The sequence below is a fragment of the Mesocricetus auratus genome, unplaced genomic scaffold, assembly GCF_017639785.1.
Source record: "Mesocricetus auratus isolate SY011 unplaced genomic scaffold, BCM_Maur_2.0 Super-Scaffold_100055, whole genome shotgun sequence".
NCBI classification, from domain to species: Eukaryota; Metazoa; Chordata; class Mammalia; order Rodentia; family Cricetidae; genus Mesocricetus; species Mesocricetus auratus.
Window position 1 is genome coordinate 3,023,608 of NW_024429232.1, and position 22,654 is coordinate 3,046,261.

At 50.8% G+C, this 22,654-nt stretch overlaps 2 protein-coding genes across 4 annotated transcripts; both read right to left on the reverse strand.

Annotated features, from left to right (window-relative positions):
* Positions 1 to 415: 415 nt before the first annotated feature.
* LOC101823339 (cytochrome P450 11B1, mitochondrial) lies at positions 416 to 6,084 on the reverse strand. Of its 3 annotated transcripts, none has more exons than XM_040736445.1 (9): positions 5,840 to 6,084; positions 5,287 to 5,442; positions 4,058 to 4,257; positions 3,731 to 3,934; positions 3,334 to 3,485; positions 1,869 to 2,035; positions 1,683 to 1,761; positions 1,408 to 1,596; positions 416 to 1,155 (listed from the first exon to the last, which is right to left on the reverse strand). In XM_040736445.1, exons 1-9 carry the CDS (start codon positions 6,082 to 6,084, stop codon positions 1,042 to 1,044), a joined length of 1,506 nt encoding a protein of 501 aa, XP_040592379.1. In that variant the 3' UTR covers positions 416 to 1,041. The 3 variants fall into 3 exon arrangements, with proteins under 3 accessions (XP_040592379.1, XP_040592380.1, XP_040592381.1); XM_040736446.1 differs by having other exon boundaries at positions 3,334 to 3,468; positions 3,714 to 3,934; positions 5,840 to 6,078; XM_040736447.1 differs by lacking the exon at positions 1,408 to 1,596 and having other exon boundaries at positions 3,334 to 3,468; positions 3,714 to 3,934; positions 5,840 to 6,078.
* Positions 6,085 to 13,105: 7,021 nt separating this feature from the next.
* LOC101823606 (cytochrome P450 11B2, mitochondrial) lies at positions 13,106 to 19,152 on the reverse strand. Its single transcript, XM_040736412.1, has 8 exons — positions 18,914 to 19,152; positions 18,361 to 18,516; positions 15,966 to 16,165; positions 15,641 to 15,844; positions 15,235 to 15,389; positions 14,235 to 14,401; positions 14,049 to 14,127; positions 13,106 to 13,521 (listed from the first exon to the last, which is right to left on the reverse strand). The coding sequence occupies exons 1-8, from the start codon at positions 19,150 to 19,152 to the stop codon at positions 13,408 to 13,410; spliced, it is 1,314 nt and encodes a 437-aa protein (XP_040592346.1). The 3' UTR covers positions 13,106 to 13,407.
* Between the last annotated feature and the right edge of the window lie 3,502 nt (positions 19,153 to 22,654).

Sequence of the window (22,654 nt, forward strand, 5' to 3'; positions counted from 1 at the left end):
TTTTATAGTTTTACCAAACAAAGATAGTCACAAATCAAGGCAAACTAAAAATCCATTGGTGGGCACAGTGGAGAGTCAGAGGCGGGCTGATGGGGAATGCTATTGGCCTGAGATGCGCTCTATGGCATTTTGGACTTGTGTGTTGGGGGAAGCTAGTGGTCTGCTGAGGTCATATTTTATCAGGGCAGCTAAGAATGAAAGAAGCAAAGAGAGGAGTGTGGTGGGGTCGGCTTGTGACCGAGGGGACATCCCCTCCCTGCATGGACACTATGCCTTGGCCAGTGCTGAATGCAGACTGGGGCATGGTGGCTGAAGGTGTTATGCACCAAATGCCCCAGGCATGTCTGACTCGGAAGATGCTCTTGTCCGTTGACCAGAGTAGACGCGTACAGAAACCATTACAAGACTGCCGACCCAATTTCTGACGCTTTAGTTACCAGAACATTTCTCAAGTTGTTTTTGTTTGGTTGGGGCTTTTTATTGTTGTTGTTTGTTTTGTTTTCCGTTTTTGTTTTGGCCATTCTTGAGGCCCTTAGCCCTCTCAGCATCCTCAAGATCGGCACAATGTCTGGAATGGAAGCTGACCAGGGAGCATCCACTGCGCCCCTGACTCCGCCACACCACATGACGTCTGGGGTGTGCAGCATACACTTGGCCAGTTCTGTCTCTCCTCAGGCATGAGAATGTGTCATGAGTGAATCCTGGGCTTTCACTGTTGACATGAGATGTCCTTGCTGATGCTGGGTTCGTATTGCACAATGTGCAAACCATACGAAGAAACTTTAAGAGAGGGTTCAGGGATTTTTGGGACCAGAGAGGAAAGCAAAGCCAGCATATGGGCTCACTTGAATGATCACAGTTGGAGGTGGAGGCTGGGGGTGAAGGGACTGACAGAGGAGGGGCAGTAATCCTCCAGAGCCTAGACAAGAAGGTAGCTGTGGCTACAGGCATGGTGGCCCAAGGTAGAAATGAGGGCAGCTTGTCATCAGGACAGGAGGGAGCTGCTGGCCTGACTGGGACCCCAGCTGCAAAGCTGACTGACTAGCTGACAGGCCGGAAAGTGAGCAGGGGGCTGGAGCTGGGCGCCAGAACAAAGCGGTACACCATCCGCACATCCTCTCGCTCCTGCGTCTCCACCCTGAAGGATTTCAGCACCTGGAACACAGGGAGGGGGGAGCTCCATCCGACCTCCTCAGCAGGGCAGAGCTCTGGCCCAGCTCCTGCTGAGCCGCTCAGTGCTGCCACCATGCGGCAAAGGGGACCTCCTGTGGGGCCCCGAGGGCCTAGCCGGGCTCTGGAGACCTCACTAAACACAGGAAGCCCAGATGGATATCAAGGCCTGTGTTTTCAGCTCAAATACTGTCCATCAGCGCCCCCATCCCACTGCCCCCTCCCAGGGCTGCTCACATGGTGCAGCAGGAGGAGCATCTCCACCTGAGCCAGGCGCTTGCCCAGGCACTGGCGCACCCCAAAGCCGAAGGTCAGGTGCTGGAAACTCCCATTCCTCTCCAGCCAGCGCTGGGGCAAGTAGTGCTCGGGCCTCGGAAATACTGCAGGGTTTCGGCCCATGGAGTAGAGACTCATGTGGAGGATCGTCTGTGAGCAGATGCCGAGGGCGAGGTCAGCTGCCTCTTTGAGGTGATACAGAACAGGGCAATCGGGGGCATATGAGGATCACTCACCCCAGCAGGGACGTGGTAGTTCTGAAGCACCAAGTCCGAGCTTAGAATTCTCTCCAAAAAGACAGCAACAGGATAGAGCCTGGAGGCGGGAAACAGCAGAACTGTCCCCAGCTATGAAGGGCTTCCCCAGCCCCAGAAAAGAGAGCAGGAAAGCAAGGCAGCAGGCAAAGGGCAGCCGGCACCCACCTCAAGGTCTCTTTAAGGACAGCCCGCAGCAGGGGCAGATCCGACATAGCCCTCTGGGGATTTGCAGCCACGCTGGCCTCAGCTGCCAGGCTCTCCTGCCGCACAGCCTGTTGAACATCTGGGTTCCGAGCCAGCTCAAAGAGGGTCATGACCAGGGGCACTGATGTCTGCAGGAGCCAGAGAGCAACCTTAGACACCAAGCCTGACTCTCCCAATGGCATCCGTATTTTAAAGATTCCCTTCCCTAGGAGAAGTGTGTGGCAATAGCCAAGCGGGACCCTCAGAGTCCTTACCTCCTCCTTAAAGGCTCCCCTTATGACACCCCACTCCTAGCCAACACCTCAGCACTTTCAGAGTTGCGTGCTGACAGCCTGCTCTGGTGTCCATGGAGATGGACTCTGTGTCACTAAAGGAAACTGCAACCCTCCTCTGCCTACCCAGTCACCTGATTTGCTATCCACTGTCCACATGCCCTCTCGCTGTCCTTATTGTCCAACCCTCTAATGGGTCACAGCTCTACACACTGACTCCTCCTGACTGGTGTGAGCCTGAGACTCTAGATCCAAAATCCCTCTTTCAGGGTTGTAGCCCACAAAAGCTGTCTCTTAGGTGTCTCCCTGAAGTCACTAGTCGGCTTCCATGCTCCGCTTTAGCCATATCAAGCTGGTTTTATGGTGGCTTATAGGCCCTTCCTAATGGGGACCAGATCCCAGTTGGCCTGATCAGGCCCTGTGCCCCTGCTTGGGTAGCTTCCTGCTTCCCCAAGCCTTGGCTTGCATGCATACAACTCTGGATTCTCAGGCTCCGTTTGATGCACTCTCTGATCTCTGCTTGCACCGTCCCTGCAGCTCTGGTTTCTCTCTCCCACAAGCCCTGTGCAGGTCCTCGTTCCCTCCCACATTCTGCTGCATGGTGTGAGCATTTGGGGCCTCTGTTCTTGCTCTTTCTTCACTAAGACTTGTGGCCTCGGTTCCTAATCCAGAAGCCTAGTCCAGAGCAGGCTCTTGGGAAAGGCTCCTTTGACAGCCAGGACATTTGTGCCTGAACCCATGTTTCCAACAAGATTGCACTGCGGCCTTCTCCCTTCTGCATCGGCAGGCAGCCTGGGTGCTTGCCGCTTCCTCAGCCGTGGTTTCCTGTCACCTGCCTCCAGTTCCCATTGACAAGGGGGCCTGCTGACGCTGGGGCTGGGCCGCTCACTGTCCCCCTAGGCCCGCAGCATGCTCGTGCCTTAGAGGAAGTGAGGGGTCGCGTACTGCATGCGTGGTTTTCTAACTTGACTAGCGCCTGGACTCGGAAGTGTAGGCCTTCTCTGCAGCTCTCCAGATACCATCCCCTTTCCTTTTCCAGACGTTTCCCTGCCTTCTCACAGAATGGCTTCGATGACCCAGGTGAAGAGAGTACTGTGCTTTAGGGAGACACCAGTAGGTGTCAGGGTGGCAGTTAGGCTCCTTGGGGTCCTCACCGTGTCCACACTCCCAGCAGTGAGTTCCAGAGAGTTGGCCAGAATGGCATCCATTGTCAGAGCACCCTCTGCTACCAGCTGTGATATGACACTCCAGGACTGTGGGCCACCACTTTGCACCTCTTGATACACATTCTTGACATTTTTTGTGACTGTAGAAGAAAACACTGAACATTATGCTGGCCTGTCCTACATCATCCCAGCTTATCTTGTCCCTCGCACCTCAGTCTCCCTGCTTGTGTGCCAACATTGCTGCCTCATACAACCCTAAACTCTCTGTGGAGCCACAGGAAAAGGGCCTTAGCAGACACCGATCTCTGAAGGAAATGCAGGTGAATGGGACTCATGTGACCATTGTCCCCTGCCCCATGGTGCTGGACAGGGCAGTGGCCCTCACCGTACTCAGAGACGAAATCCCAGGAATCAAAGTTCTCTTTCCACACCCGGGTGCTTATCCAGCGAGTCAGACCACTAGGCAAAAGCATGAGCTGTGGAGTCGTCTTCATTATGGAATTCAAGGCATTGACGAACTTCAGGCTGCCAGAATTCAGGTCATCACCAAGGAGGCCCAGCCGCTCCCCAAAAAGAACAAAGTGGCTGGCTGCAGAGAAAATATTATCACTGAGAATAGGCAGTTCCTGGTCTCAATGTTGTCCCCCTTTTCTGCTTCTTGGCGTATGCCTTTCCGGTCCCCCTCAAGCTGGAACCTTCTCAGGCCACACACCTTCTATGGTATAGTTGAACATACTGGAATAGAAGTTCATTGACAAGCTTCCATGGGCATTCACCAGCACCTTCTTCTTCAGGAACTCCAAGAAGTCCCGTGCTACCATGTCCACCATGGGGACAAACTTCTGAACGGCCTTTGGGGACAGCATGTGTGGGTTGATCCTCAGTCGGTTGAAGCGCCATTCAGGCCCATTTCTGCAGGACACAGAACAGAGCTACACAGATACCTCCTAGGATAGGCCTGGCCCAGGCCCGTGTCCATCTTTCTAACCCTCAAAGAAATTGGGAAAGGCGTGTCAGGCTCAGAGGCAGGCTCCGCTGGTCCTGTCCACACTTCTTTCTACAAACACAGCTTCCATGTCCTGGACAGAGATCACTGAGTCTAAGGAGGACTTTGCACATCCACAGCCATGGAGAAAGGACACTGTGCTGTCAAGCTCTGCCCACCTGGCCTATACCACCTCCCCACAGAGGAGAAGCCCCAGCTGAGCTCACCAACCCTGTCAGTCTGTCCAATGTGTGGTCTCTGAGTCACCAGCCTCTGCTGTCTCAGGTAAGGGATCTCGTCCTCCCTAGGGCAGGGGCCACAGCAGAGGACCACTTACAACATGTACAAACCACAGCCCAGGGCACAGGGTTCCCATGGAGATTCTCCAGTGATTGACGGCAGGAGTTCGTGTACACACACACACACACACACACACACACACACACACACACACACACATTAGCCTGTCCTCCAGTGTGCTAAAACTTGCAACAATTGACAGTGGCCATAAGCACATGTATATACACACATGCACTCACACAGGACCTCAAAAACTTGTGTTACATCTAGGTCCCTTTGCGCCCTGCACACAGAGGGAAATACACATTCCTCAGAGAGTGAAGCCCTGTATATGGACACGTCGCATAGTCACACTTTAAAATAGTAACAAGTTAAATACCACAAATACACACATGCAAGGCATACATGCATACAAGCATACATGGCTCTGCCTCCTCTCCTGTAGAAAACAGGCTCAGAGCAAGCATTGGATGGAGAAGCATCGTTTCTCTTACATCTATTTGACCATCTCCCACCTCCACAGACCCACACACACCGTCACATGGTATCAGTCAACGCTTGGTAGTGACTGCTGTTGACATTAACCCCAGCCAGTTCTGCATGCTGTGTTCACGACTATAGTGTCTCCTCCCTCCTCATCCCCAGTGACCACTCACAGCAAGAACACTCCACGACTCAGGCCACGGTGTTCTCTGTGGGCTACCCAAGGTTCCAAGAGCGTGCGGCTGGGCTGTGTACTGTCTGCCTGGAATACCTTCTCGGCAACCTCTGGCAACATCACATACACAACCTGTGTTCTTCCCATGCTGTACCTATGGGGTGAAAACAGGGCCCTCCTGTGGGTGGAATGCCCTCCCCCTGAGCACCCTGCAGACAGCCCTGTCTGTGTGCTCCCTGGCCTCATCCTCTCCTGGCCCTTGCTTTCCCTCCAGGAGGGCTCTCCCACTGTCTGCCTGACTCCTCTCCACGTCAGCCCTCCTGGGACTCTGTCCTCTCAGTGAGGAACAGTGCCTTTCTGTGTCCATGTGGAGAACCATGGTCTCCATGAGTCAGGCTCATAACCTCCTGTGGTCCCTCCCTGTCTTCCTAAGGAGGGGGTGCCTGGTGCCTACTGGGGAGGGCAGCAGCCCCACATCCCTGCAGAACCTCAGCAAGCAGGGGCCCAGGAAGCTCCGTCCATGCTCAGCTACAGGCCCAGCAGACCCTCACCTGAAAATGGGCCCCAGCTCCCGGAAGGCCTCATGCATCTCCAGGTGCAGGCCCTCTTGGCCCTCCTCCCTCAGGATCTGTAGCATCTTCAGCCACCTGTTTCTGGAGTACTGCGGTATGGCTTCAAAGGGCCGCAGTGTGTTGGGGGCCAGTGATGCTGTGGTGCCCAGTGCCCTCGTCCTGGGCAGGCACTGCCAGGGTCTTGCCAGCCACACATCTGCCTTTGCCCTGAGTGCCATCGCCATCCCTCCCTACTCTGTCGGGGTCACAGGCTTTTATCTTGCCTTGAGGACAGGAACTGGTGACTGATTGTGTCAGCACTGGATATGTCCTTGTACTTGCCCTACAATTCTTTTCAGAGGTCATGGAGCTGCTGGAGGTAGAGGAAGGAGATAGCCTTCTACCTGGTCCTGGCTCTGCAATGCCTGCTGTGGCGTGGCATTTGAGGTCAAGTGCAGAGTCTACATGGACACCTGAAGAATTTCTACTGGAGGGCACGGCATGGCCCAGATTTAAAGCAGTCAGAAGGACATTCTGCCTTGCTGTGGAGCCTTAATGAGTGACCCTGCCTTGAAGATCTGCCGGATAAGGAGGATGGGTTTTACTCACTGTAATGAGCACATTGAAGTGTCTGCTCTTAAATTTTCTCCTTTTTCATCAAATTGAGAACTAACAATTAAGTATATTTATCATACCATAGGGGGATGGCTTAGTAGGCCAAGCATGAGAACCTGAGTACAGACCCCACAGAACCATGTAAATGCCTGTCCAGAAAGTGGGAAGTGAAACCAAGCATTCGCAAAGCCGAAGCAGGCAGATGTCAGAGCTCGCTACACAGACAGTCTATTGTCAAATGTCAGCTTGCTAGGTTTTGTACAGGACCCAATACACAAACACACACACACACACACACACAAATACACACAGTGTCAGATCTCTCCCCACAGATGTATGTGCATACATGTGTGTGTGTGTATTCACATTTCTCATGCAGAAGAGGATTTTTAATCCTGCTATCTTTATTGATTCTGTGTGGATTTCACATCATGCATTCCTATCCCACTTGTCTCCTGTCCCTTACATCCTCCCTCTGCCCTTGCACCCCAGCTATGAAACAAAACTAAAGGAAATAGGAAAAATAAAGACCAAACATAACACACAGAAAGAAAAAATGGGGAGAAGGATGTCATAACGGAAGCTATTCTGGGAGCTGTTGAGTCACACAGTTTAACTTTTGGTGCATTCTTCTTCACTTGGAGCTGTTCATTGCCGCAGTCATTGGAGCCATGGGTTTGGCTCACGGCCTCTGGCCTCTGGTGCACCACTCTTGGGGGGTCTCACTGGGGATGCTCTTTAACATCCCGCCTTCGTCCTGTGCATGGAGATCCTGCTGTTTTGGAGCTCTAGGCTCATCCCCTTCCCATGTGACCACAGTTGAAAGTTGAGGTGGTCGGTGGGGTGCGATAACTCACAGCCCTGGTCCCGGCCTGGATGGGAGGTGCCAGTTTTCTCCCATCTCACCATGGGGCAAGCTCTCCAGCCCTGCCTTCCTTTGCTCAACAAATACAACCTGAATTCAGGGGTGGGGCCAGTTGTCCTGCTCTCAGGTACTCATCTCCAGATCACCCACATGCCCACCACCAGGAATAGGTCTACTATTTTGTACAGGCCCCTCCCTCCCAATTGTTTAGGGGACCTTTGGGGGAAGGGAAGGGGATCAGCTCACCTGCTCTCACAGCCCCAGGACTGGCTCACCTGTATCCAAGACAACATGGTCAACTCTAGAGTACTTCCCAGGAAGGGTATAGAGACTCGGTTCTCTCGTGCTGAGCTGGTGATGGCTACGGCTAGTCCTCTCACACTAGTGACCCCAGGGCCAGGTTTCTCTCCTGCAGATGGCAAAGGGTGGGGGGAGGGTGTCCTTACCAAACCATGCCACGTATGGCACATGAGGGTGGGGAATACTCCCTCCCTCACGCCCTTTGGGAATACTCATCTGAGTCCCTGCACAATGGAGTCTGCTCCTGTGTGCTTCCCAGATGGGGCACAGAGCTCACACTCTTGTGTGCTACACCCTGTGAGAACCAGAGCTGACTCTCCCACTCACAGGGACAGGTCTCTCATCTGCTGCAGGTGGAAATGGGTGGGTGACAAGCGAAAAGAAGATTTTTAAAAATGACTAAGTGGCTACAGAACACAGTTATGACTTTCGTGAGAAACATCCCCCTAGGTGTATGCATTTGTACACTTTGTCCCAAGCTGATGCATTTGGAGAGACTGCTCAGTGTTTGGCTGGTGGGGCTTATCTGAAGAAATGGACCTCTGAGGTGGTGTAAGGTCTCTCACTGAGCCCCACTTTCTTTCCATATCTGCTCTGTGTTTCCTTTGTGACATCTGTAAGGACATGAAGTGCCAGTCTCCTGCCTCCTGATTGACAGCTGCTTGCTGCCAAGCTCCACTAGATCTCAGGCACTGTCCTTGCCTTGCTCCCAGAAACCAAGCTATGCCCCTGCAGCAGACAGGTCCCTGCTGTGAAAGCACATAGATCCCATAGACGATGGAAGCAAGGCCAGCCCCTCACCCTCATAGCTGCCAGATGACTCTGTGATCACTGCCAGCATCTGCTTCCTTGGAACTGTGTTCACAAATGGAATTTCCCATTCCCTGTCTGAAAAGCTTTGGAAGTCAGACAGTCCCTTTGTTCAGGGGATATCTCTGAAGGCTCTCTTTGTCCCTTAGACCTGCCTTCACCCTGGTCTGTCTGTATGTCTCCTCTGTCTGTTTTTCACCTACATTAAGCTTCTGATGGTTAACTTCAAATGTCATCTTGTCCCTGCCTAGGATCATCTGAGAAGAGGGTCTGAGTGAGGGATTGTCTACCTTTGAGGGTCCTGTGGACCTGTCTGCCCTGCATATACCTTGATTAAGTCCATTGATAAGGGAAGACTTAGGCCACTGCAGGCCGTACCAACCCCAGGTCAGGGAGTTGAACGTGTCTACAGTGAAGAAATGGAGTTGAGAGAAAGCATGTGAACACTGAGGACATGATTCTGCTCTTGATGGCAGATATGATGTGCCTGGTCATCTGAACTTCCTAACTTGTGTCCCCTCATGATAGGCTGTCACATGGAATAATAAAGGCAAACAAACCCTTGCCCTCCTAAGTTGATGTTGTTGGGCTGTTTATATCACAGCGACAGAGATGAAACTGAGACAGCCCCTCTTTCCCTCGTTCAGAGTGCATAATGTTGCTCAGGGCCTTTGTAGGTGCGAAATGCATGCTTGGTGTTTTATTTCTATAAGGCCTCACAGTTAAGAGATGACCTTGGGTCCCTCTTACACTTTAGAGCCTTTACACTTTAGAGTTGCAACTTCTCAAGTGAACTGGAAATTTTTTGGTTTGTGCAGTACCTGTGCGCTTTTGGGCTTGGGGACAGTGTGCTCTGGTTTGTCTGAGAAATGTACCCACAGGGTCATGCATTGGAGCACTTGGTTCCCAGCTGATGGCTCTGGATTTGGAAATTCTAGAATGTTGGGAAGGTCGTGCCTATCTGGAGAAAGAGGATATCTGGAGGGGAAGCGTATTACCCATGCTTTCTGTCTCCGGTTCCATCACGATGTAAAAAGGAGAGAAGTCCAAACCTGGAGATCCTGCCAGCATGGAGTCACCTACCTCCCGCCTTCCCTACCTCAGTGTCTGTGTCTCTTGTGATAGCTGTCTGTAATTGTCAATCGGACGCAATCTACAGTCACCAGAAAGATGGTCTCCATGGTGAATTGTCTGCATTTGGCTGTGGGCATGTCTATGAGTGAAGGTCTTAAATTCATTGATGTGGGTAGATCCAGCCCATTAGTGCAGGGAGTCCTGCACTGTATAAAATTGGAGAGATCAAGATGAGCACCAAAGGAAGCAGGTGAGCATGTGTGCGTTTGTTTCTCTCTTACCTTGACTGTGCATGTGGTGTGACCAGCTGGTTCAAGTTCCTGCCTTGACTTCTCCACAATAATGGAACTGTAGCTTGGAATTCTAAACTAAAATAAACCCCTTCATCCCCTATGATTTTTTTGTTTTTGTTGTTGTTGTTGTTTTCTTGGTTTTAGGTTAGGGTGCTTTATCACAGCAACAGGAATGAAGCTCAACAGTTTTAAGGCATGAACTGAAATAATTTCACTTCCCTCAAGTTGCTTTTATCTGATTTTCTGATAAAGAGGAACACAAAGTGTGGCTAATATTCATACTTAGTTCGCGTGCACTTCTTTGTGGTAAGAAGTTAGTCTGACCTTTGGCAATTTGTAGGCATGCAGCATAACACAGCACAACATATGATGACACTGGATGGTCCTACCATGATGTTCTGTCAGTCTCTAGAACCTGTTCTCTCTGCTGACTGACATTATGTGCCTTTGGTCAGCCATTGCCTTGTCCCAAGGCCCCCAACCAACGGTTTCTACTGTCTTTCTACTTCCTGTTTTTGTGAGCATAGCTCTCCTCAGCTCGCCTACTTATATGCCCACTTTTAGTGTCCCTGGGCTTCATTTGTTTTCCTTAACATAATATATACGATCTGGGTCCTTCCATGCTGATGCAAATGCCATGCTTCCTTCCCCTCTTTGCTCAGTTTAAGGAGTATTTCCTTATCTATGGACAGTTTTGTTTTCTTTTCTTCTTTCTTTCTTTTTTTGTTGGGGATTTGAGACAGGGTTTCTCTGTGTCATAGCTCTGGCTGTCCTGGAACTCACTCTGTAGACCAGGCTGGACTCAAATTGACAGAGATCTGCCTGCTCTGCTCTGCTCTGCTCGGATTAAAGACATGAGCCACCAACACCTGGCTTGGACCGTTTTCTTTACTCACTAATTTAAGTGCTCTGTTGTGAACAATGCTACAATTACGGTGGAGGAAGAACTCCCTTTAACATAAAAAACATTGTTTCCTTTGAGTGTAAATTGTGAGACTGTTGCATGCATGAGGACTTTGGTCTTGACTTCTGAGGTGCCTCTGCTCTTCCCTGTAACTATGACAATTTACTTACCCACCAACAGAATACAGAGGGTCCCTTTCCGCCCTCCCTTCTCTGTGCTTGGGATCTTTTTCTCTTTTATAACTGGCACTCTCACAAACATCACAGTGGGTTGAATTGGATGACTAGTGGAGTTAAGCGTCTTTAATGTTCCCACTGTCATTTGTGTCTTCTTTTTAAGAATATCTGCTCAGATCCTTTGCTAACCCTGTCGTTTGTTTTCTTGCTAATTGAGTTGGTTGAACACTCCCCAGTTGGTGGCGCTGTCTTTGGAGGGTGACACTTTGGGAGGTATATGTCTTACATGAGGATGAAAGGCTTATAAAATGTGTGCCTTGATTTTTTTCCCTTCCAGTCTCTAGATTGTGTCTATAGCCACTGGTTGTTTCCTTGGGATCCTATAGCTCTTTTTAGTTTGCTGTATTTCTGTTTGTGAACCCAAAGCTGTGTCATTACCCAATTGCTATGTAGAAGGATGAGAAGTGACTTTATTTAGAGACTGACTACGGTGTAAGGAGTGGTGAGTCAGTGCCCAGATGGCAAGAGATGAAAAGTAGTGACTGATTTTGTTTTTGCTCCCCTACAACATGGCATGCATGACAGTCAGTGCAGCCGCCTGTATAAACTGCTTCACACAAAATTCATAGCCCAAGAGGCTTCAACTAGATATTTGTACAGAGGCTCACAGTCCAAGATCAAGAACACCAATACAGACACAAAGGAAAGCAAGGCTAGAAGAAAAAGCTGCAAGTAAAAGTGGAAATTCTCAAATGCAAAAAACATGGTAAACACATACTGAGCACCAATAGTTAAGAAGGAGTTAGGAAATCAGGAAATACCTTGACCCAAAAGGAAATGAAAACATAACACAGCAACACTTGGTAAGTAGCAAAATGGGCACTCAGGGAGAAATTCTAAACACAGGTCAGTAATATTGGGTCTTGTTCGATTTTTTTTTGTAATTTTTATTGTTGTCACTTTTAACTTCATTTAGTATTACTAAGGGGTATTTTGAGTGACTGTGAATGAAAAAAAAATTGTAATTTTTGTCTGAGTATGTTCAGTATGGATAAACAATATTCCTCTCTCTCTCTCTCTCTCTCTTGATTTTTAGAGACAGAGTTTCTCTGTGTAACCTTGGAGCCTGTCCTGAAACTCACTCTGTAGACCATGAAGGCCTCAAACTCAGAGATCCGCCTGCCTCTGCCTCCCGAGTGCTGGGATTAACGGCATGCACCACCAACGCCCTGTTCTTGTCACTCCCTTAAATGCAGAGCTTTTAAATCTCAGAGCTCTGTGAATCCCAGGTACAGAGACATATCTCTAAGTGGAAATCAAGATTAGCCATCATGAAGTACACATGTATGAGAACACCATGATGGAACCAACATTTTGTGTCCTAATTTTAAAAAATATTGATATTAAAGAATTATAACACACAGGCCAGTTGCTGAGAGGCTGTGATGAGCAGCAGGTCACGAGCAGAGGGCAGGCAGGGGAGGCGGCTCTCCTTGTGATTCTCAGGAAATGGAAGACTGAGCCCCAGATCCTAACAGTCCCTTTAAGAAACACCCCTAAAGCCTAGACTTCCTTCCAGGGAGCTGTACCCCGTAAAATCCCACCCACCCCACAATAGTGCCATGAGATAGACCCTTTTCCTTGGTGTTAGGGGACTAGTTGCCACAGGTGCTCTCTGCTTAGCGGGTCCTACTCCTTGGCCCTGACCTTCATGGGAAAAAACTTCAACAACAGAAGTTACTTTTCACAACCAAGAGGAAAACTGAGGGAAGGATCTAACAGGGAAAGAATTCCCCAACTTCTTTTCATGGCTTGCAGAAGACTGACCTCTGGTCCAAGGGACACTGGTCTAAGTCAGTCAGCACCTTGACCTCCTGGAAGAAGACTACCATCCTCGTAGAGACATTATCAGGGCTCTAGAAAGTCCTCTTGCCTGCATCTCTGGTCTCACGACTACCCTGTCCTTAGCCAGTGCATATGTCCCCACACGCTTTACTGAGTCACCAGCTCATATGTTCCAACTCCATGGTCAAGCCACTTGAACCAAAACACAGCGATATCTATTTATCTGCCTATCTATATATCTATATCTACATATAACATCTATATATCTGCCCCCACCACAAACACGTGTGTGTGCATGTGTGTGTGTGTGTGTGTGTGTGTGTGTGTAAACATAGGATGTATTTTTGTGGCTCATGTCACAATAATGGAGAACATAAAGAAAGGCATTGTCTTCTGGCTTTATTCTGAGGCCTTTGGAAGGCCACAGGTGGCTGGAGTGACTGTTGGAAAGGATGGGTGAAATCACCCGGCAGGGACTGCTCGTGACCTGCAAGATCATCCCAGTCCCTTCCCTGGCCTTGCAACTCCTGACCCTGGAGGTCTTTAGCTGTGAATCCTCTACAAGTGCTGATGGATGACAGTGTGGGCCCAAAACAACATCCTGCTGGCAAAGAAGTGCGCCCTTGGGTGTCAGGACAGGAGGGAGCTGCTGGCCTGACTGGGACCCCAGCTGCAAAGCTGACTGACTAGCTGACAGGCCGGAAAGTGAGCAGGGGGCTGGAGCTGGGCGCCAGAACAAAGCGGTACACCATCCGCACATCCTCTCGCTCCTGCGTCTCCACCCTGAAGGATTTCAGCACCTGGAACACAGGGAGGGGGGAGCTCCATCCGACCTCCTCAGCAGGGCAGAGCTCTGGCCCAGCTCCTGCTGAGCCGCTCAGTGCTGCCACCATGCGGCAAAGGGGACCTCCTGTGGGGCCCCGAGGGCCTAGCCAGGCTCTGGAGACCTCACTAAACACAGGAAGCCCAGATGGATATCAAGGCCTGTGTTTTCAGCTCAAATACTGTCCATCAGCGCCCCCATCCCACTGCCCCCTCCCAGGGCTGCTCACATGGTGCAGCAGGAGGAGCATCTCCACCTGAGCCAGGCGCTTCCCCAGGCACTGGCGCACCCCAAAGCCGAAGGTCAGGTGCTGGAAACTCCCATTCCTCTCCAGCCAGCGCTGGGGCAAGTAGTGCTCGGGCCTCGGAAATACTGCAGGGTTTCGGCCCATGGAGTAGAGATAAAGTAGGACCAATGTCTGTGGGCAGATGCCAAGGGCGAGGTCAGCTGCCTCTTTGAGGTGATACAGAACAGGGCAATCGGGGGCATATGAGGATCACTCACCCCAGCAGGGACGTGGTAGTTCTGAAGCACCAAGTCCGAGCTTAGAATTCTCTCCAAAAAGCCACCAACAGGATAGAGCCTGGAGGCAGGAAACAGCAGAACTGTCCCCAGCTATGAAGGGCTTCCCCAGCCCCAGAAAAGAGAGCAGGAAAGCAAGGCAGCAGGCAAAGGGCAGCCGGCACCCACCTCAAGGTCTCTTTAAGGACAGCCCGCAGCAGGGGCAGATCCGACATAGCCCTCTGGGGATTTGCAGCCACGCTGGCCTCAGCTGCCAGGCTCTCCTGCCGCACAGCCTGCTGAACATCTGGGTTCCGAGCCAGCTCAAAGAGAGTCATGACCAGGGGGAAGGTTGTCTGCAGGAGCCAGAGAAGTCTCAGACACTGTCCCTAGTCCTCCACAAAGGGAACCCCTACTACAAAAAGATGCCCCTCTCTGGGAGAAGTGCATATCCAGAGCAGGATAGGACTCTTGGAACCATAACCCTAAATCCATTTCAGTCCTGGCCACAGTCTCAGCACCTGAAGGGTCTGATGCTTAGAGCCTGCTCTGGTACCCACTGGGGTGGGCCTTCATTGTCACTTAGGGACCCTGCCACTCACATCTGCCTTTTCCAGTGACTGATTGCCATCCACAGGCTCCTCAGCACTGGCCTCAATGCTCAAGCCTGAAATGGGTCCTAGGTCCCCTCACAGCCTCCTCTGCACATCAGTGAGAAGCCCCAGAGTGAGCCCGGAGCCCCTATGTCCAGAATTCCTCCTTATGGCTCAGCCTACAGAAACAGCCTCTTAAGTCTCTTGCTGAGGTCCCTAGCTTGCCCCCATGCTCCACCTGGGCATGCTAATTCGTATTCATCTGATCCATGGCCTGATGCATGACCCTTCCTTATGGGGCCCTCACCCCTACTGGTGTCATCTGTCTCCCTGTCTCTTGCCTTAGCCAGCCAGCCACCCCCATGAGCTTTGTGATGCTGCTTGCAAACAGTTCCAGCCCTGTCGTGAGCTCTCTTGATCTCCGCACTGCGCCTAAGCCTTCACCTGAAGATTCCCCTCTTCCATCACCTCTGGGTAGGGCCTTCAGGGAAGGCCAACAGGCTCCAGGCAGAAACAACCTGGGAATGCAGCTCACAGGAAGTGCTTTGGAGGATACAAACAGGGAGTCACAGGGGATTCCACCGGGGTGGCCTGACCGTGTCTACACTCCCAGCGGTGAGCTCAATTGAGTTGGCTCTGATGGCGTCGAGAGGCAAAGCTCCCTGGGACATTAGTTCTGCCACGATGCCACTGTAGGTGTGAGGGCTGCCAAGTCTGAGCTCCTGGTGCACCTTCCGGATACATCTGTTGACTGGAGATGTGAGGTGGGAGCTTGAGGGCAGGCAGCTCCCGCTGTCCCGTCGTGAGTCCCCCTCTCGCGCCCAACGACAATCCCTGCTCTTCTCCCACTGTATCTGGGTCAGTTCGGCCACAGAATCGGTAGGAATATATTAAAAGATCGGGAAGCAGCAGTCGCTGTCATTTGAGATGACCCTGGTGTAGCCATAAGTACGGGTGGATGGTAAGGAGATGAACTTTGCCCCCTGCCTCAGTGACCCTCACCATACTCAGAGATGACATCCCAGGCCTCAAAATGCTCTTTCCACACCCGGGTGCTTGTCCAGCGAGTCAGGCTCCTGGGCAAGAACATGAGCTGTGGGGTCGTCTTGAACACGGAATGCAAGGCATGGATGAACGTCAGGCTGGCAGGGCTCAGGTCATGGCCAAGGAGTCCCAGCCGCTCCCCAAAAAGAACAAAGTTGCTGGCTGAAGAAAAAATGGTATCCCTGGGACAAAGCAGTCCCTGGCCTCCAAACTGCTTCCTGTCTCCCTCCCCACAACTCCCTCCCTGATAGCCGTAATTTGGGATCCTGCCCTGGCCACACACCTTCTATACTGTAGTTAAAAAGGCTTTGCTGCACATCCATGGTGAGGCTCCCACGAGCATTCTGAAACACCTTCTTCTTCAGGGACTCCAAGAAGTCCCGTGCTACCATGTCCACCATGGGGACAAACTTCTGAACGGCCTTTGGGGACAGCACGTGTGGGTTGATCCTCAGTCGGTTGAAGCGCCATTCAGGCCCATTTCTGCAGGACACAGAACAGAGCTACACAGATACCTCCTAGGATAGGCCTGGCCCAGGCCCGTGTCCATCTTTCTAACCCTCAAAGAAATTGGGAAAGGCGTGTCAGGCTCAGAGGCAGGCTCCGCTGGTCCTGTCCACACTTCTTTCTACAAACACAGCTTCCATGTCCTGGACAGAGATCACTGAGTCTAAGGAGGACTTTGCACATCCACAGCCATGGAGAAAGGACACTGTGCTGTCAAGCTCTGCCCACCTGGCCTATACCACCTCCCCACAGAGGAGAAGCCCCAGCTGAGCTCACCAACCCTGTCAGTCTGTCCAATGTGTGGTCTCTGAGTCACCAGCCTCTGCTGTCTCAGGTAAGGGATCTCGTCCTCCCTAGGGCAGGGGCCACAGCAGAGGACCACTTACAACATGTACAAACCACAGCCCAGGGCACAGGGTTCCCATGGAGATTCTCCAGTGATTGACGTGTACATACACAGAGAGAGAGAGAGAGAGAGAGAGAGAGAGAGAGAGAGAGAGAGGGAGAGAGAGAGACAGGGAGAGAGAGAGGGAGAGAGAGAGAGGGAGAGGGAGAGGGAGAGAGACAGGGAGAGAGAGAGAGAGAGAGGGAGAGAGAGAGAGAGAGAGAGAGAGAGAGGGAGAGAGAGAGAGAGAGGGAGAGAGAGAGACAGGGAGAGAGAGAGAGAGAGAGAGAGAGAGAGAGAGAGAGAGAGAGAGAGAGAGAGAGAGAGAGAGAGAGAGAGAGACAGGGAGAGAGAGAGAGAGAGAGAGAGAGAGAGAGAGAGAGAGGGAGAGGGAGAGAGAGAGAGAGAGAGGGAGAGAGAGAGACAGGGAGAGAGAGAGAGAGAGAGAGAGAGAGAGAGAGAGAGAGAGAGAGAGAGAGAGAGAGAGAGAGAGAGAGAGAGGGAGAGAGAGAGAGAGAGAGAGAGAGAGAGAGAGAGAGAGACAGGGAGAGAGAGAGAGAGACAGGGAGAGAGAGAGAGAGAGAGGGAGAGAGAGAGACAGGGAGAGAGAGAGAGAGAGACAGGGAGAGAGAGAGAGAGAGGGAGAGAGAGAGAGAGAGAGAGAGGGAGAGAGAGACAGGGAGAGAGAGAGAGAGAGACAGAGAGAGAGAGAGGGAGAGAGAGAGAGAGAGAGAGAGAGACAGGGAGAGAGAGAGAGAGAGAGAGAGAGAGAGAGAGAGAGAGAGAGAGAGAGAGAGATTACATTAGCCTGTCCTCCAGTGTGCTAAAACCTGCAACAATTGACAGTGGCCATAAGCACATGTATATGCACACATGCACTCACACAGGACCTCAAAAACTTGTGTGACACCTAAGTTCCTGTGTGTACAAAACTAAGCCAACAGACTAGTACAAAGGTGGAAAGACACACAGAGAGTCACAGATGCAGACAACACACACTTTCCTATGTAAGCAACATGTGTGGTCACACATTTACACACATGTAAGAATGTACACTGGTGCATGCATGCACACACACAGGCTTCCTGCTTTCTCAGAGGCACATGCTCTCACTTTGCCCACAGCTACAATTTGCACTTGGCCTCTCTGCCAGTGTCCCTCGGCTACTTGCATAACCAACATGCCCATTTCCCAAAACTACTTTATCAGCAAAGGATTCACTCTGGCATGGACTGGTGTGCCTGTGTGCAGCCTGACTTCCCCGTGTAGGCTTCTCCACACCCACTGGTGACCTCGTGGCAGCCTATCCACCCCAAGCACCAGGAATTCCTACTTAGCTCTCCAGCTACGTATGCAGCTACAAGAGGGAACTTTCCTCTCTCTTCCCTGAGCGGCGTTTGACTTTGAGCCCACAGGAGCTCCAACATCCTATTTTCCACTTCTTCATCCCCAGAACTGTCTACCTCAAACCTCTGTGGGTGAAATTGCCCCTACAAAAGGGAGACTGTATTGATGGGCATCAGGCTGTGGCAGAGACCAGCTATGGCCCTGAACAGTGGCTCCCCTTCCTGAGGCAACTACACGCTGAAAAGGCCCATTCAGAGCAGGGATTTGGGACGGGGCATTCCTCGGCCGCCTCTCTTCTCCTCGGGTCCAGGGTCTGCGTGGCATGGTGCCATCCCACGCTTGCCAATGACTGGCCTCCACACTCCCACCCAAGCAGGATCTGCAACCTGTGTCTGGGCCACCAATCTCTCCTCCCTCCTCATCCCCAGTGACCACTCACAGCAAGAACACTCCACGACTCAGGCCACGGTGTTCTCTGTGGGCTACCCAAGGTTCCAGGTGCATCCGACGAGGGTGCATACTCTCCACCTGGTGCAGCTTCTCGGCATCCTCTGGCAACATCACAGACACAACCTGTGTTCTTCCCATGCTGTACCTATGGGGTGAAAACAGGGCCCTCCTGTGGGTGGAATGCCCTCCCCCTGAGCACCCTGCAGACAGCCCTGTCTGTGTGCTCCCTGGCCTCATCCTCTCCTGGCCCTTGCTTTCCCTCCAGGAGGGCTCTCCCACTGTCTGCCTGACTCCTCTCCACGTCAGCCCTCCTGGGACTCTGTCCTCTCAGTGAGGAACAGTGCCTTTCTGTGTCCATGTGGAGAACCATGGTCTCCATGAGTCAGGCTCATAACCTCCTGTGGTCCCTCCCTGTCTTCCTAAGGAGGGGGTGCCTGGTGCCTACTGGGGAGGGCAGCAGCCCCACATCCCTGCAGAACCTCAGCAAGCAGGGGCCCAGGAAGCTCCGTCCATGCTCAGCTACAGGCCCAGCAGACCCTCACCTGAAAATGGGCCCCAGCTCCCGGAAGGCCTCATGCATCTCCAGGTGCAGGCCCTCTTGGCCCTCCTCCCTCAGGATCTGTAGCATCTTCAGCCACCTGTTTCTGGAGTACTGCGGTATGGCTTCAAAGGGCCGCAGTGTGTTGGGGGCCAGTGCTGCTGTGGTGCCCAGTGCCCTCGTCCTGGGCAGGCACTGCCAGGGTCTTGCCAGCCACACATCTGCCTTTGCCCTGAGTGCCATTGCCATCCCTCCCTACTCTGTCGGGGTCACAGGCTTTTATCCTGCCTGTGTACTGTACTGTTGGACTAATCACGTCATGGAAGAAGCTGTCCCTGGACTTGCCCGGGAGATCCAGGCTCTAATCATAGCTGGGGCTCACCTGTCAGTAGAAGTGTCTTACCAGCTCCCTAATACCATCCCTCAAAAGCCTGCTGGTGGGTGGGGACTGGAAACAGCTATAGTGTCTACATGGGGGACTATGTTGACTGAAGTAGAGGGGGCAGAAATCTCTCTCTTCTCCCTATAGTTGGAAAAAAGAAGATGGATGGATCCTTCATCTTTTGAAGAGATAATAGAAGACCTTGGTTTCTTTTAATAGACTTTGTCTTTTTTTTACTGACTTTAGTAAAAAAAAATAAATCTAAGAACCAGAAAGTGTATGAAAGAATTATATTTTTCCACAAGTTTGAATTCAGTTTCTTTAAAAAAAAAAAAAAAGGAGGAGGAAAGCTTTTCGTTGCTGCTACATGTGAAGCAAGTGTCACCCGGTGTCACTGCTGCACAGGAGCCCGAGGGCCGCTCTGCTCGTTGGCCAGGACTGTCCTCTGCACAGTCACACCCTCAGCCCTGGTCTCTCTTCTGACACTTGTCAAGGCCTCTAGACTGCAAGGTGTCTGCTTTCTTGGTACAACAGTGTTACACAGGACTAGCCTCCAAGCCAGATTTTCACCTTCTTCAGGAGTTCTGCTGGGCCTGATCACAGAAGACCCTCCAGTCTGAGCTTGCTGACTAATTACACTCCATCACTCCTCCAAACCCACTGCACGTTGTTGTACCCTAATTGCAAACGGCCTCAGGATCTCTGAGGGAGGCTAGAGTATATATGACAGGAATAATTAGGGGAAGGACTACATCTGCACAGCCATGGGAGACGCCATCATTCCAGCTGGGTGCAGACCCTCCAACACGGCTTCTTTATGGTCACTAATCTCCTGCCCCAAATGCCCTCATCCATTCTCTGTAAGTAAGTCTGACACAATCATTTCTTCTCCAGGGGTGAACGTTGGTAGAATTGTACTTTAGCTTGCCATTGATTTCCCAGTTGCTACTACTGCTGATGATGGTGATGATGATGATGGTGGTGGTGATGGTTAATGATGATGGTGGTGGTGGTGGTGCTGATGATGATTATAGTGGTGGTGGTGGTGATGATGATGGTTAATTATGTTGATGGTGGTTAATGATGATGATGATGGTGGTGGTGTTGGGTGGTGTTGATGATGTTGATGGTTGATATCCTGGCATTATCCTGATCCCACCTCCTGTCTTCCAGCGAGATCCATCCACTAGCATTTCACGCAGATATGTAGCCAGCCCAGGGACCCTGTGACCATATGTCACTACACCATGCATTGCACTTTAAGCATAGGAAAACTTTTGAAAAGGGTTTCCATATGACAGTCATCACAACAAAGTTTTAGGCTGAGCTACATCTAAAGTCCCTAGCAACATAGTAGAGTACCTGTGACCTTTACAATAAGAAGGAGTTCTATTGGCTGATAAATCAAGGTCAGGGATAGCGCCTAGAGGGAGGGTCTGTGATCAGCATCAGGATAGATTCTATTGGTGAAGGATGCAAAGTACACAGGACGTCTTTCATGGGGATGGGTTCTATTCGCTGAGAGATGAGGTTGAGAATTAAGGCCTAAACAATTCTCCAGATACTGAGGGGATTCAGATGCCAATAGAATAGCAAAGGATAACCAGGTGGTTTGACTAATTCCACTCCGGTGTTCCCGGTGACCAGGTATCATTCATTTCCTTCCACTGAAGAAGCTAGGCCTGTGTGATTGACAAGCCTGGTTTCTCCAATGCTTACTCTAAGCTGTGCTTCCTACAGCAGGTATGATTTGGCTGTCATCACTTTAAAGGCATTGTTTCTATCCCTCTAGAACATGACTAAACATCTCCTCAGCCATGGGTGGGACTGTGTACCCACCTCCCCTCCTCCATGCTGGGATTTTGTCTGCCTTGAGCTTCTGTAGGTCTAATACACGCTGTCACAACTGCTGTGAGTTCGTATGTACATCTGCCCTGATGCGTGTGGAAATCATTTCCTTGAAGTTATCCACAACCTCTGACTCTTAAAACCTTCGTGCCCTCACTTCCACATAGATCCCTTAGCCCTGAGGAGAGAGGTGTGATATGGATGTCCCATCTAAGACTGAGCACTCCAGTCTCTGTGCCTTGACCAGTTGAGGGTTTTTGGGTTAATTGTCCTCTGCTGTAAGAAGTTTCTCTAATAAGGGTTGAAAGATACACTGATCTATAGGCGTAACAATAAGTCATAAGTAGTCATTTTGAATGTTATGTCTATTTAGCAGAATAATAGTTGTAGTTTTTTCCTTAGATGCTATGACCATAAATAAGTTCTTGGCCTCGTTGACAGTGTTAGGTATAGATACCATCTCATGGAGCATGCCTTAAATCCAATAAAGTGGTTGGTTACTTCCATAAAATTCATACCACTATTGCACCAGTGGTGTGTCTGCAAGGCAGGCCATTAAGATAGCTCACTACGCCCACAACTGAGTGACATTAGTGATTACTTTTATCCTTTGTTAGCATGCATAGCGCCTCCAGCACCATTAGAGCTGGCTAGTAGAAATGAGGCTTCCAGCTGAGTGCCAACTTGGTTTCTTCATAGTCTAAGACTCAAGTATGTGATATCTCCAGCAATAGGGTCTTACTGCAAAGTTATGGAGTAAAACAAATAGGATTGGCAAAAGTCTGTAATGTTTTGGGGGGTCTAAGGGACCCTACTTGTTAAAACTCAAAAAGTGGTAGCCTGTTTCTGGTTTGAGATTTTCCTTTGGAAGCATGTGCTGTCTAATTGGGGTATTATGCTTCTATCATAGGGTAACTCCATTTACCTCTTCATATATGTGTGTGTATGCATTTTAGAAAGCTCTCTAAAACTACAGAGTGAGCTTTGTCCTGGTTTTTCTTCCATTTGTTAAGCACTGCCATGGCTCTAGAAAGCTTATCCTGACAACTTTTATTATCATAAAAGCTCCTCTGTCACATCTGCTGTGCGGCCTGTGTCCGAGAATGTGCGGAAGGTGTCAGGGATTGACAACACAGAGACTTGTTCAATGATGTAAAGAAAACTTTAAACAGGCTCCAAAAAAGGTTCAAGAAAACATCCGAAGAAAAGCTCCCACCAGAGAAGCTTCTGCTCTCTCCTCTACCCTGGCTGGTTCTGCTCTGCCCCCAGAGGTGGATGTGTGTGGGTTTTGAAGGTGCGGTTAGTCTTTGGACAAGGTCGAGGTTAGGGCGGTTTCCGTGGGAAGGCCTTTTCCAGGAACTTATTGCCCCGGGCATTGTATCGTTTTTAGTAAACATGTTTTTACTAAACATTGTCTTACAGCTGCCTACTCCCAGGCAGAAGGGGAAGTGGGTCTCTGCTCAAGGTCTGGTGTTCCCACAATTCACCCCTTTTTATTTTCAAATGAGGCACTCC